We start from the raw sequence: 14,324 nt of genomic DNA on the forward strand, positions 1-14,324 counted from the left end.
CGTGTGCCATTCTGTCGTTACAATGGTGGAGTTTGTAGGTGTGCCTAGGCCAAACAGTGGGGCTGGACTCAGGGTCAATGGCCCCAAAAGAGTGCTGAATTTTTACTGCACATGCTCAAAAATGCAGAGAGTAATGCTGAACTGAAGGGCTTAGGTGTAGATCCTCTGGTCATTGAACACATCCAGGTGAACACAGCCCCCAAGATGCAGCACAGGACTTAGAGAGCTCATGGTGGGATCAACCCGTACATGAGCTCTCCCTGCCACATTGAGATGATCCTTTCTGAAAAAGAGCAGATTGTTCCGAAACCAGAAGAGGAGGTTGCATAGAAGAAAAAGATATCCCAGGAGAAACTGAAGAAGCAGAAACTATGGCCCGGGAATAAATTCAGTTAAAAAAAAAAAAAAAAAAAGTCAAATAAAAGTAAAATAAATAAATAAATGGTGCTACTTCAAAAAATAATCTGAAACAAAATTTGAGAAGTGTCCAGTGGTTGACTCAATGAACTTGTCTAGAAAATAACAAGCAAACAATAGGTCACATTTGCCTTGCAATATGAATCCATTTCTCATCAATGTTGATAAGGAGAATTCAGATAAGCAAAGGAATTATAAAATAAAATAATCAGGTTAACTTGCCTGAGGCAACATAACCTGAACAGCATAACCTTTAGAACATAAACACCAAGGGAACAGTATCGACTTCATGATTCCACATAACCAAGTAAAGGAAAAATCACATATATTACTTGATGTAAATACAAAAAAGTGGAGTTTAATTTTTTACATAGTATGCCCACTCTCCAAATAAGCAATATTTTATTATATATGTATCATAAGTCATACCAAGTGAATGAGCAAGTTGCTTTTAGCATGTCATCAAGAGTTATCAAATTTAGTGTTTTCCTTAATTTTATTCTAGTTTTCATTTTAAAACTAAGTAGTATGCACACAAGCAAATAAAACACTACCAAAACCAAGCCTTAGTTTCTAGGGAGAAATTACATAATTACCTGACGCAACTTTCTAAGCATGAGGAAAAGATATTATGAGGGATAATTACCAGAAAAACTAATTCAATTCCTATTGCTCTCACTTAACCTCTCCAAGCCTTAGTTTCTCCTTCTGTAAAATGGGGGTGGTAAAAGCTACCTCTGGGGTTTGTTGAGAGGATTAAAAGAGGCAATCCTTGCTAAAGAGCTAATGCCAGGCTCTTAGTTAGTGCTCCATAAATAGAGTTATTGTTAATCAATAGTGGAGCTTGCGTTTCCCTTCTATCAAGCTTACATTTAAAAAAAATTGATACCCTAAACAGGTATCTCAAAGGTTCCTCATCTTTTTCACTCAGGTGAAAAAGATCTCTTGAATTAAATTTGCAACAGCCTAAAGCTATATTTTAGGAAGGGAAACAGAATTTATCATGAATGTGTAAAACTACTGTTCAGCCATTGAAACAACCAATTAATAAGAAACCCTTGGAATTACAGAAGATACTTTTTTTTATGCCAGGAAAACTTCCTTACTATTTTAATCCTAAAAATAAATAAATAAAAATTTAAAAATTCCTATTGCTCTCTTAGGTACATATACTCAACTTCACCCCCCTTCCTTATTCAAACCACATACCATCATTTTTTAAAAAATAAATGTATTTATTTATTTTTGGCTGCATTAGTTCCTCATTGCTGCAGATGGGCTTTCTTTAGTTGCGTCGAGCGGGGGCTACTCTTGGTTGCGGTGCGCGGGCTTCTCATTGTGGTGGCTTCCCTTGTCGCGGAGCACAGGCTCTAGGCTCGCGGGCTGCAGTAGTTGTGGCGCACGGGCTTATGAGTTGCAGTAGTTGTGGCGCACCGGCTTATTAGTTGCTCCGCAGCGTGTGGGATCTTGCCAGGCCAGGGCTCGAACCCGTGTCCTCTGTATTGGCAGACGGATTCTTAACCACCGCGCCACCAGGGAAGCCCCATACCATCATCTTTGAATGTAAGAATATGTGTAGTGTGCTTGTGGAATATAGTGATTACTAAAATGTAGACAGTGGTTGCTAGGGACAAATTTTTATATTATACACATAAAAATTATTTTTGCTACTATGTCTTTTCTAGATGTGAGGCCATCTAGGTGGGCACATATGCGGGGGTTCTTATTTCTAGCTAGGTGTCTGTGTAGGTGAGAGTAAAGGTGAGATGTGTTTATCTTCGGGTGTGTTTGCGCTCTGGCAAAGGTTTATAACTGGGGCGCCATGAACCAAAGGTGGACCAGTTACCAGAAGTAGGTGTGTGTGAATCTCAAACAGGCAATGTTCTCACTCATGGAAGAATATAATTTTATACACATTAAGAGCTTTCTCTTCTTTTTTTCCAGTTAGATGCAAATACAGATCATGACAAAGCAAATTTATGAAGGGATATGCTAGATCATTCATACCCTTAAACACAATTAATATAATGGGCTGACTTTCTGAATACTCCTTTCAATGCAGAGGAAAAGAACAGACATTGCTCTAGCACAGAGTCAAAGCCAAGGGAACTATAAAGCACACTTGGGTGTTCACTGTGCAAAGAGCTTTCTCTTTTATAGTGATAATCATTTTTTAAAAAGCAAAAAGGGAATACTTATTGAACAACTAGTGTATGTTAAACACCATGTCAGAAACTTCTATTACCTCACATAATCTTCACAATTAACCCAAGCAAGTAACAGATTAACCCAATTTCATAGACCAGGAATCTGAGGTACAAAGCAACATGGGTAGTAAAGTGGCGAAGTGGTCTGATTTCAGAGCCTGTAGTTTCATTCTCCCACAAAGTCTCAACTAAAATGTGAGAGAATTTCCCCAAGAAAATTAAAAATGATGATGAATGAGTACTTAATTAGACCTCACTCGTTTTTAGTGATATGGTGTGTGACTTTAACTTTTTTATTCAGAAAGCTTACTTCACATCTTTTTATATGAGAGAATTATAGGTGTTTGCTTAAGGCTCACGGCCATAAAGCTGAAGGACTCTGGGCTTTGGTTTAATTGCAAACTGAAACCAACAGTGGATGAGCCTTCCTTCTTCTCTGGGCTCCATGATGCAACTCCTGGTTCTCCTTCCCCATTTCTCTCAGTCCCCATCAGGGACCAAATCCTCTCCCCTGCCCACGTCCTTCATGATGACATTCCTCTCTGTTCAGTCTTCGTATCACTTTAGAACTGCCTCTGTAGGCAGGTTTACCCACGCCCTGGCTTTTACCACCCCTTGAACTGTCTCCAAGTCACACCTCTTGGCAGTTCTCGAGAAGTAATTTACCTAGATAGCTTACTGGGCTCTCCAACGTTCAGTTCCAAAGCCTAACTCATTCCTCATCTACGCTTCCCTTGAACATTCCATTTTATTTTCCTCCTGTATTCTCTGTCTTGGCACCACTGTGCACCCAACTACTCGGGTGAGAAATCTGGGAGTCATTTTGGACATCTGCCAGCCACATCCAATAAGCCTTGAGGTCTTCTCTTCAATCACGTTCAGACACATCCTCCTTTTTCCATTCCCTCTGCCACTGCCTTGGTTAGTTATGGCCCTCCAGTGCGCATCACCCACCTCTAGATGATATAGCCAACACTCCCTTGAGAAAACAGTATTATCTCCTTCCCCATCTTAAAATCCTATTCTGGTTCCTTTGTGCTTGCAGGATAATAGCATAAAAGGCCCTATGCATTTCACCTATCCCACTCTACACTCCAATATTAAATTTCATGTACTAAATTGCTCCAAGTTTCTGAAGAGATGCTGTCTTAGCTCTCTATGGCTAGGTAAATACATGCCTCTACTTCAATTGCCTTTCTGACTTCTAATTAATGGCTTTTTAAAAACATCTTTATTGGAGTTTAATTGCTTTACAATGGTGTGTTAGTTTCTGCTGTATAACAAAGGGAATCAGCTATACATATATCCCCATATCCCCTCCCACTTGTGTCTCCCTCCCACCCTCCCTATCTTACCCTAATTAATGGTTTTTGAAGAAACTAGGCTTTCAGGGACCCATCTTCTTCGGAACCTTCCTTTGTACCACGTGCTTGTTTCTATCCGTGCCTTACTGTCACTGTATTGCTTGGATTTGTTCACAGATGTACCTCCCTTTCCTATGTCAAATCCTTGAGGCCAGCACACCACCTACCACATAGTGAATGCCTAACAATTTTACAACTTCTTAAATATTTAAATTACTTGAAAACGTCTTTATTTTGTCTCAAATTTTAAAACTTCAAAGTCCACTTGCAAGAGAATCTTATCCAGATCAAACTCTGTAGAGAGAGTTCTATACAAGCTCCTTGGGAGTCACTTCCATGACCACATATCCATCAAGTACTCAGTACAATAACCTAACAACCAAATGCAACAAGTGAAACTTGGATTGGATTCTGGACTTAAAACTACAGTTATAAAGGACATTACAGTCAGAGGAAATGGAAATGGATTATATGTTAGGTGATAGTATTGAATTAATGGTAATTTTCTTAGGAATGATAATGGTATAACAGCTAGAATGTCCTTTCTCTCAGGCATGAATAGCTTTATGATGTCTGTAACTTATTTTCAGAGTTCATTTTAAAAGAGCATAATATACAGAGAGACATAGCAAATGTGGCAAAATATTAAGTGATTAAAAGTGTGAGTATCCTTTGTACTAGTTTTTCAACTTCTCTGAATATTTGAAAAATTTCAAAATAAAACATGTGTGGAAAATGCTAAGAATACTATCAAAAATAAAATCAATAAATCTTTTGAAATTTAAGTTTCAATATTGCTGTTGGCCTTTCTCCCTCCCAAACCTGCTGCATGGTACCTTCCACTGCCTTGTTCACCCCATAAAGCCACTGTATTTCAATCAGGTTTGTGTTTTAAAGTTGAAAGGCACAGTCCCCTCCCAAACACTACCAATTTGCTCTCCTAATTGGCCAAGCATCACAAGGCTGTTCATTTTTGTTTGCCTATATGGTACCACATTGCCCTTTAGAAGCTTAAGCAAATAAAATTGTACTTCCTAACTGGTACATGTAATTCCTTGAAATCAATAATCGGAGATTTTCATCTGGGAAAATTTGAGGTGATAAGGAAAGTAGAAGTTGCAGAAGTAGTCTTGCTTTAATCCCTTCAGAACTGCCGAGTCTCTAGAAAGATCTAGTTAATTCTTATTGCCGTGAAGGTGATTCGAATTTAGCCCTTCTCTTAAATTTCTATTACGTTCAGATGGAAATTAAGAAAAAGGGATTTATGATATTTATTTACAAGAGTTAATGAACCTAGGTATACACCCAAGAGAATTGAAAAGATATGGCTATACAAAAACTTATACATGGCTGTCCACAGCAGCATTATTCATAACAGCCAAATGGTAGAAACAATCCAAATGTCTGTCAACTGATGGATAAACAAAATATGGCATATCCATACAATGGAATATTAGTCATAAAGAGGAAAGAAATACTGATACGTGTTACAACACGGATGAATCATGATAACATTATGCTAAGTTAGAGCCAGGCACCAGGCACCAAGCCAGGCACCAAACACACACATTATGTGTGATCCCATTTATCTGAAATGCCCAGAAGAGAAAAATCCATAGAGATAAACTTTATTAGTGTTTCCCTAGGCTGGTGGCAGAGGGGTCAGAAATGGGGGAATGACTGCTAATGGGTACAGTGTTGTTTTGGGGTGATAAAAATGTTCTGGAATTAGATAGTAGAGATGGTTGTAAAACTTTGTGAATATACTAAAAACCACCGAATTGTGCACTTTAAATGGATGAATACTATGTTCTGTGAATTGTATCTCAATTTTTAAAAGAAGTTAATGAAAAGCTATTTTCTATTTGGTCCCACTTTCAAGAATAGGCAAGGGGGAGCCGAGGGGCACGCTGGGTTTGATCATACCTTTGATCTCCAAGGGACCATTGGCCACAGTGAAGAGGAGCCCCAGACTCTGTGGGGTGCTCTCCATCCTCCCCTCCCCACGCCTCACAGGAGCACCACTGTTAGCCTTGGCATCTGGAGGGCTACTCTCGCATGCCCCACATTCCCATCACTGCCAGAATCCCAGTACTTCCTCCAAGACCAATCCCCATGCAAGTCTCATACCCCATCTTGTCTTCATTTTCCTCACTGTACTTACCATCTTTTATTCCTCTCCCTCCAAAATTTGGTTTTGTTCATTGCTTTATCTCAGCTGCACAAGAACAGTGCCTGGATAACGGTAGTTATTCAATAGATTTCTGATGAATGAGTGAACTTGGAAAAAAAGTTTATACAGAAATTTGCACTGGGTGTTATTTAAAAAGATGAAGTTTCATGCTTCAGAATGTGTTTATCTCCCATAAAAAGACTTTCTCCTCTATTTAAATATATACCGGAACTTTAAGAAATCTCGCACAAATGGTATTTTATTGGAGATGATCAAATTTAACAAATCTTTATGCATTTTAAGTAGAACATTCAGGCATCATAAACACAAAAATTTCAATACGCAAAACAAATTTACAACAAGAAAATAAACATAGAATCTTATTTTGGGACTATGTGGTTATTGTTGCACTACCTTTATAATTCTTTATCCAGAGTCTGAAAACGTAGGCAAGCCCTAAAAATGTAGCAGAAGCATTTCCGCACACTGGTATCCATAATCTAGTTTGTGCAGAAGTGTTTCCACTAGATTCATAGAGTACTCTTTGGAAGAAAATGGCGAAGACTGGTCACCTGGTTGCCTTTCGGACCTTCTGCAACTCTTCAATAGGTTTCCATTCTTGGTTGATTGTTATAAGCTTTAAAAAAAGAATAAAAATGTTTTGTTAGGATCTGTCCACCCTCAGGTCCCCTCCTGGGATTTGTACACAGCTCCCTTTGGAAAAAGCATCACCATAACATTTGTAGTCAACGAATCACCTCTTCCCATCGCTAAAACAGTAATATGGGCTGGTTCTAGCCCTCTACCCCTCTAAAGAGCCTTTGGGTTCCTGAGTGTTATAGGATCAGAGAGAAAGGTCATATCCATTTACCCTACTTTCACTTAACAGGTTCTGGATTTTTAAATTTCCTATGGTTTTATGTGAACTATAAGCTCAAAAAGTGTGTCTGCTCCGTGAGAGTGGAGGTATGATGCTCCCACCACAGAGCTAGGCACATAGTAGGCTCTTAAAATTTCCTCACTGTAATTACTCGACAAAGGTACAAATGATCCAAGTTATACAATAAGGGAAAAGGCACAGAGCTGTGGACAAGATAACTAATAAGCACAGGTAACTCTACTCGATATTCTGTAATAACCTATTTGGGAAAAGAACCTGAAAAAGAATGGATATATGTATATGTATAACTGATTCACTTTGCTGTACCCCTGAAACTAACACAACATTGTAAATCAACTATACTCCAATATAAAATAAAAATTAAATTAAAAAAGGAGATGATGTGTCACAATAATGATAAAAGTTAATATTTGAGTGCTGACTATGGGCCAGGCACTGTGCTAAAGGACTCTATCTTATCTTCTTTAATCCTCTAAACTCTGAGGAAGAGCCCTATTATTGTGCCCATTTTATAGATTCTGAGACCCTCAGAGAGGCCAAATTATCTAAAATCACCTGTGACTAATGGAGCAAGGATTTGAACTAAATCTCCATAACCCTACAGCACTCTCTTTGAACTACACATTAAATGGCACCCTAAAGGTGAAAAGGTATTACATCTATTTTGCTGACAAATGTGTTAAGGTTTCGGCTAAGTATAAATCACGTTTTAATGTAGCAATACCTTTCTAGGTGCAGTAGGATCCACAGTCTCCCAAGGTTCTGGATTTCTTTTTCGATCAATGCTAAAAATAAAAGAAAGCTGATTAAACATTAAAGTAAGTGCATTTAAACTAAGTCTGATATTGGGGTTATAAATACTCTTGGGACAGACTCAGAGTGCATACTTAGGCATTGAGTTAATTGAAATTGATGGAACATTCCTTTAAAAAGCTTCACAGTTTGGCTCAAACATCAAGGATCAATTCCTCTGCAGAGTAGGAGGTCTATATTCCCTTTACTGGGCTAGACTGGAGAATGTTCTCATAAGCTGAAGAGCAATTAGGGTGGAAGTCCCAGGCTAAGAGCAAGCAAATATGCTCTTACCCCAGTTTCTGGAAGAGGCAGAAGGGCTGGGCTTGAAACCTGTAGGTGATGAACTGCCAGAGCCTAGCATTAAGGCTCTACGGAGCCCTGCACCCGGTCAATATCAGTTTCAGGTTTTTCTCTTCCTCATATTCCAGGATACATGGTATTCTACCTTATATCCAGGGCTAAGATTAGGTTCATTGTAGACAACTGAATCTATAAACTCTACCACATTAGTAAAGACCTTTCTAATGAACTGACATTTTAAAATGTTATTAAAATGATTAAGATTGATGATATATATCCCAAAAGACAGTCTAAGAACTTTAAATTTCAAAACTTAAGTTTTAAAAAAAAAACCAACAAGCTTTATTTTGCTGCAGGAGAAGAGGAGGAGGGCCAGTGGATGAAAGGGTATTTAGATACAAGGAACTTATATTAGTAAACTTATTTTATCACTAATCATCATTTGATAGTCTTCTGATACCTGGATGCTTTCTGGCCCTGACTCCAACCAAGTTCACAATTCGACATTCTTATCCTGGGGGGAAGACCAGGAAACTGATACCATGCATTTCATAAACTGAAGGTCAACCTAACACGGCTAAAAACGTTTTTATAAATGATGAATGCATACTTACATCACATCGGGTTTTCGAAGGGAATACAGAGCAAAAGACAAAGCTCCAGTCGCTGCCACGGTCGTGAAAAGCACCAAAGGAATAAGCTAACAGAGAACAAAATACTCCGACGTTTCAATATGAAACACTTGAAATATAACAGAATAGCTCTATATCATTTTATACTTTCTTCAACATCTTTAAAAGTTAATATTTTTAGTCAGATTTTCAGGTGCTTTAAAAATTTACTTTTTTCTTTTGGACTTCCCTGGTGGCGCAGTGGTTAAGAATCCGCCTGCCAATGCCGGGAATACGGGTTCAAGCCCTGGTCCGGAAGATCCCACATGCCGCAGAGCAACTACGCCCCTGCGCCACAGCTACTAAAGCCTGCGCTCTAGAGCCCATGCTCCGCAAGAGAAGCCACAGCACTGAGAAGCCCGTGCACCGCAACAAAGAGTAGCCCCAGCTCACCGCAACTAGAGAAAGCCCACCCGCAGCAACGAAGACCCAACGCAGCCATAAATAAACAAACAAATAAATAAAACCTTACTTCCTTTCTTTTCATCAGGAGTTGGAAAAAGCTCATGATGACTTCAGTGTAGAATGCCAAATCTAGAAGAAAAAAAAAAATCCAAGATATTGATCAAAACTCAGCTACTAGGACTCAGCCTGGTGGGCTCCAAACCGGCCAACGTATCCCAAAGCCAGCCTCGAGCCGGCTCACCAGAGCCTCCGCCCGAGGGCAGCTCACCTGGGAGACCTGGCAGGGCGCCGCGAGCGGACGATGCTAACGCCCAGAACCGAATGCCGACCTCGACCTCCGCGCACTATATACCAACCCCACCCTCTCCGGAAGGCCGGCCGGTGCGTTCTGGTCACGCGGGCCGCGCAGGGGGCGTGCGGGGCTTGACTCGCTTCCCATGCCCGGCGCCCGGCAACCGGGCGCCCCCTGCGGGACGCCGGGCCTTCAAACGCCGCGCAGCCGGACGCTAGCGCTCCCTGCCGCCTGCCGCGGTTCTTACCCGCCGCTCGGAGCGAGCCCAGGCTGGGCGTTGGCGCGTCTGCAAGGGGGTGGAACTGAGAACAAGGGGCGCTTGGATGGCCAAGAACAGGTGAAAAACAGCCCCTCTAAAAGGAGGTCCGGAAAAGGAGCCGCAGATCCCGGGGTCCCATGGGAGGCTCCTTGGTGCAGGCAGGTAAACTAGAATTAATCCAAGTCACATTAAAAGCTCCAAAAATGTGATGTGGCGCACTTATGGAGATAATTTAAGTTGTAAATTTCCTTTCAGAATAATTCCTTGTTGTCCTGATTTTTTCCATTAAAAAAAAAAAAAGAATCAGGAGATGAGGGAGAAGAAACAGAAAGAATCAACTGGAGAGGTTTCCAAGAGAAGATCTCTGAGACGACCCTGAAGGAACTCGCCCCTAAGCTAACAGCCTAGCCTTGCACGGAGCATGAAGGCGGCTGCAGAACCACGGGAATAATAATTAAATCAGGATCTGTGTGCCAGGCACTGTACTGGAATCTTCTCGACATTTTTGCAAGGTATGTTATTTAGGCTCAGAGATGCTCTAGGCACATAGCCAGTAAGCGGCGGCGATGTAATCAGAAGCCCGGTCTGTCTGGCAATCAGGCAGCACTGTTCTTTCTGCACCCTGCTCTTAGCAACTGCGATTAAGTCAAGAGTGCAAGCTCAGTTATCTAAAAATAGTTATTTTAAAACAATTATTTTAAAACTGTTTGAAGTTCAAGCTGTGAGTTAGCATAAAAACGAAAACATCTTAATGTTTTCTGAACGGCCAGACCCAGCTCTGTTTCAGCCCCATTTTATTTCTAGTCATAGGCTTTGCATTCAAACTGACCTGAGTTCAGAGCCCACCCCTGCCATACTTTATTAGCTGACTGACTTCGAGGAAACTACTTAACCTTCATGACTCTCAGTTTATATATCTGTAAAATGGGGACAAACCTACTTCGGCAGGGAGTTGGAAAAAATGTTAGAATGTATGCAAAGCATGTAGCAGTCTGCCTTGCCTGTAGTAGGCATTCAATAAATAGTAATTATTATTTGCAAAGATTTGTTTTATATAAGGCAGATCATAAATATAACTTCTCACCCAGTTACTGACAAGAGTTCTTACTGTGTAACTCGAGCTGTAGCTGGAGACGTTTGTTGATTACTTCAAAGAAAATTCAACATTTTCCGTGGTTTGTATTGAATAGAATCAAAGAAGCCTTTTAATGCTCCTTCTGCACAATCTCTAAAGCTTCTTTTGTCAGAAGGTTCTAAGAAAAGCCTCAATTTGTTAATTAAATATAAATTTTTTTCTAGGATAGAAGCAGGAGAAAAAGGAAATCTTATAGGAATATATCATGGCCCACAAATTAAAATTAAAATGTGTAGCCCTTGGGAATTCCCTGGCAGTCCAGTAGTTAGGGCTCCGTGATTCCACTGCTGGGGGCCCAGGTTCCATCCCTGGTGGGGGAAGTAAGATCCTGCAAGCCGCATGGCACGCCCCCGGGGGGGGAGGGGGGGAAGTGTAGCCCATGCCTAGTAATGACCTTAAACTTAGAGCCCTACTTTGCCAATGTCATTTCTTTTCAAAATGCAGTTTTGTAATAGCCTAGGCATTATTCTCGGAATGGGGCATGGTAAATTAAAAAGAATAAAACACGAGTCCCTTACTTCATGTTTCTTACAATTTAGTGCCTGTAAGTAACTCTAACACGCTCTGTCATGATCTGGTGCCAAAGACCGATGATTAATTCTGACTAATGGGCTCTGAGAAATCTTACCAAAGGTGAGGATATTTATTTGAACATAGAAATAGACAAACCAACTGTAAAGACATTTTGGGGGCAACTAGAGAAACTTAAATACAGACCAGATATGAAATGATATTAAAGGGAGTACTGTTGATTTTTTCAGGTGTGATAATGGTATTATGGTTATGTTTTTTTAAAAAAAACACATTTTTAAAGAGATTATATGTGGAAATAATTAAGAAATACCATGATGTTTGGGATTTACCTGAAAATACTTCAGTTAGAAAATGAAGCAAATTTAGCAAAATACTAATTATTCAGTCTAGGTGACAGATATGTGGGAGTTTGTTATATTATTAAATGTGTGTGAAAATGTTCAGAATAAAATGTTTTAAAAATTTATAAATTGTATATAGTGTTAAAAAACAGAATTCAACTGAGTCAATTTGAAGATCTAATTGGCTTCATTCAATGGTTCATGAACTAGAAGGGTGCTCCAAGGGGTAGTACAAACAGAAGGTTTTTATAAAGGCAGGCGGGTGGGGCAAGAAGTAGTAGCAAAAGAAAATGCTTGTTTCAAGCCAGACTGTCTTCTTTTGGGGGCCAGGAGGGGGCGGGAGGAGGGGGGAATCGGGAAGTAACCGGAGGGGTCTTTATCATGCAGATTACCTCGCTAGTGTTGCTCAGGAAATTTCAGACTGGCTGTTTTAAAGCTCACAATGAGAACTAGACCCTGCAAGCCGTACTTTCCCTCTTTTGGTTAATGCCCAGGTTTATTGAGCTTGTGTTTAGTCTTTCCCAGAATGACTAACAAGCAGACACAGTTCTCACCCTTCAAATCTTGGCAGCGCCCCAAAGGAACCCACTCAGGATACTCACCAGCATTACCCTCTGTGGCTGCTCCAAAGCCCAAAATCCCTTGGGGGAGCTTCCCCTCCCCACCCCAATTGCCAGAAACTTCTAGAACCTTCTCTAGCTGCTGCAACCCGGGCTTGCAGGAGCATGGAACCACAGCTACTTGGTTCCCACGCTAGGAATTTAAACTTAGATTTTAATCAGCCCAGCTCAGGCTTTATAAGAAAAATAGAATATCCTTTCATTAAATATTTTTTGTTGGAATTCTTTCTGCCCATCCTTCAGTGGCTGCCTAGTTACCAGGTTTAGCAAATATGGATTTGCTATATTTCAGATGGTCTGGGAGTGTACTATTGATACATTGTTTAATGCTGTAATGTGGCTCAGAAAGGAGTTTGAGCTTAATGTAAAGCTGTTCACACTTCCAGGTATAATACTTAGAAGCTGAAGTGTTTTCTCACCGATTACGAACACAGCTTTTGGAAATTTCCCAGAGCCATCCTCTAATCACACTGAAACTGAGTCAAAGAAATCCTTGATCTGACTTCATCATTTATTGATTTATTTCAATGAGAGAAGAAACATGGTTTTTGTCCTCAGGAGGCTTCCAAAGTTCTGTTGCGAAGTTATAGTTACAGTTTAAAAAGACATTTTCAAATAAAAACTCAGCCTCTAACCAAAGTGTGGGTACTAAATTTCTAGGCTGACCACTAGAAACTTTCTCTAGGAAAAAACAAGGGGCATACAGCTAGAATCTGAGTTAAGGGGTTCAGGCCTAGGGATGACAAAGGCCTAATGGCTGCCTTTTCCTGTAAAATCAATAACGGACAGAACATGAATGAAAATATTCAGAAATCTAATAAAGTTTCTAGGTATTTTCCCTACTACTCAAAAGCAAGAGTCAGGTTGTTAGAATAATTTTAACTGAATTATATTTTATACCTATAAATAAGGCAGGCCTTTTCCTTAACTGTTCCCCAATATTGAGGTTTTGCTTAATAATAGTACTGGCTCCCGTCAGAAACAGAAAACTTTCCAACTGCTTAACATTTATGACTTCATATAGTTCACGCACCATGTTCTGACTGTACCTATACTTCTTTTGAAGCTCGTCTCCTGTGTTTTATTCACTGCATGATTTGTTGGAGGTCCCCGCTCCCAGCTGCCCTATCAGTGCCATGTCTGTCTCCTTCACTTACACTCCTGCACCCTGTACGGCACCTTGTGAGTGAAGAAAGGCTCAGTAAGATGCTTACCAGATATTGTTAGGCGAGAAAAACAAGAGTTACACAGTACCATGCTCTTGGTTTTAAAAAGTTATCTATACATGTGTAACGGACTGGAAAGTTAAATACCCACGTTTTCTTCATGTTTATACTTTCTAGCATTATTACTTTTTTAATAAAGGAAAATAAAAACTTATATATAACCTATCTCCTTAAAAAAATACAATTACAAAAGGAAAACTAGTAGCTATACAGTGGAGAAGATGGACAAGATCATAAACAAGTGATCAAAATTAACATCACCAATAATGTGCAGATGTCACGTGCCTCCAGCTGTGATCTGAGGACATGACAGCACATACATATGCTCCACTGGTGATGCATAACCTGAACCTATCATGATGCACATCAGACAAACACAAATTAGGAACCAACTGTTCTATAAAATACTTAGTCTGTACTCTTCAAAAGTGTCAAGGTCAAGAAAGACTGAGGAACTGTTTCAGATGAAAAAAGGCAAAGAGGCTAAAGAGACATGACAACTAAGTGCAGTGTATGATCCTAGACTGGATCTTGTAATGGGAAAACAATTACTATTGGAACAATGGATGAAATTCATCATCAATAGATTAAAATGTATCAATGTTAAATTTCTTGAATTTGATAACTGCACTGTGGTCATATAAGAAAATAACCTCATTTATAAGAAATGTACACTGAAATATT

At 39.9% G+C, this 14,324-nt stretch overlaps 1 protein-coding gene and 1 non-coding gene across 2 annotated transcripts; both read right to left on the reverse strand.

Annotated features, from left to right (window-relative positions):
- Nucleotides 1-2,442: 2,442 nt before the first annotated feature.
- On the reverse strand, nt 2,443-2,558 carry LOC133086064 (small nucleolar RNA SNORA22). The gene has a single exon (XR_009699847.1). It is a non-coding gene; the product is annotated as a small nucleolar RNA SNORA22 (small nucleolar RNA).
- Nucleotides 2,559-6,437: 3,879 nt separating this feature from the next.
- Nucleotides 6,438-9,588, reverse strand: C2H15orf48 (chromosome 2 C15orf48 homolog). Its single transcript, XM_061182175.1, has 5 exons — nt 9,502-9,588; nt 9,301-9,362; nt 8,772-8,857; nt 7,787-7,847; nt 6,438-6,798 (listed from the first exon to the last, which is right to left on the reverse strand). Exons 2-5 carry the CDS (start codon nt 9,334-9,336, stop codon nt 6,730-6,732), a joined length of 252 nt encoding a protein of 83 aa, XP_061038158.1. The 5' UTR covers nt 9,337-9,362; nt 9,502-9,588; the 3' UTR covers nt 6,438-6,729.
- Nucleotides 9,589-14,324: the final 4,736 nt, after the last annotated feature.

Source organism: Eubalaena glacialis, chromosome 2, assembly GCF_028564815.1.
Source record: "Eubalaena glacialis isolate mEubGla1 chromosome 2, mEubGla1.1.hap2.+ XY, whole genome shotgun sequence".
Lineage (NCBI taxonomy): Eukaryota > Metazoa > Chordata > Mammalia > Artiodactyla > Balaenidae > Eubalaena > Eubalaena glacialis.

Coding starts and splice junctions, on each gene's coding strand:
- C2H15orf48 (XM_061182175.1), bottom strand. CDS start 9,336: ATGAGCTTTTTCCAACTCCTGATGAAAAGAAAGGAA. Junction 7,848..8,771: donor CTTCGAAAACCCGATGTGAT/GTAAGTATGCAT, acceptor TTTTATTTTTAG/CATTGATCGAAAAAGAAATC. Junction 6,799..7,786: donor ATCCTACTGCACCTAGAAAG/GTATTGCTACAT, acceptor CTTTTTTTAAAG/CTTATAACAATCAACCAAGA.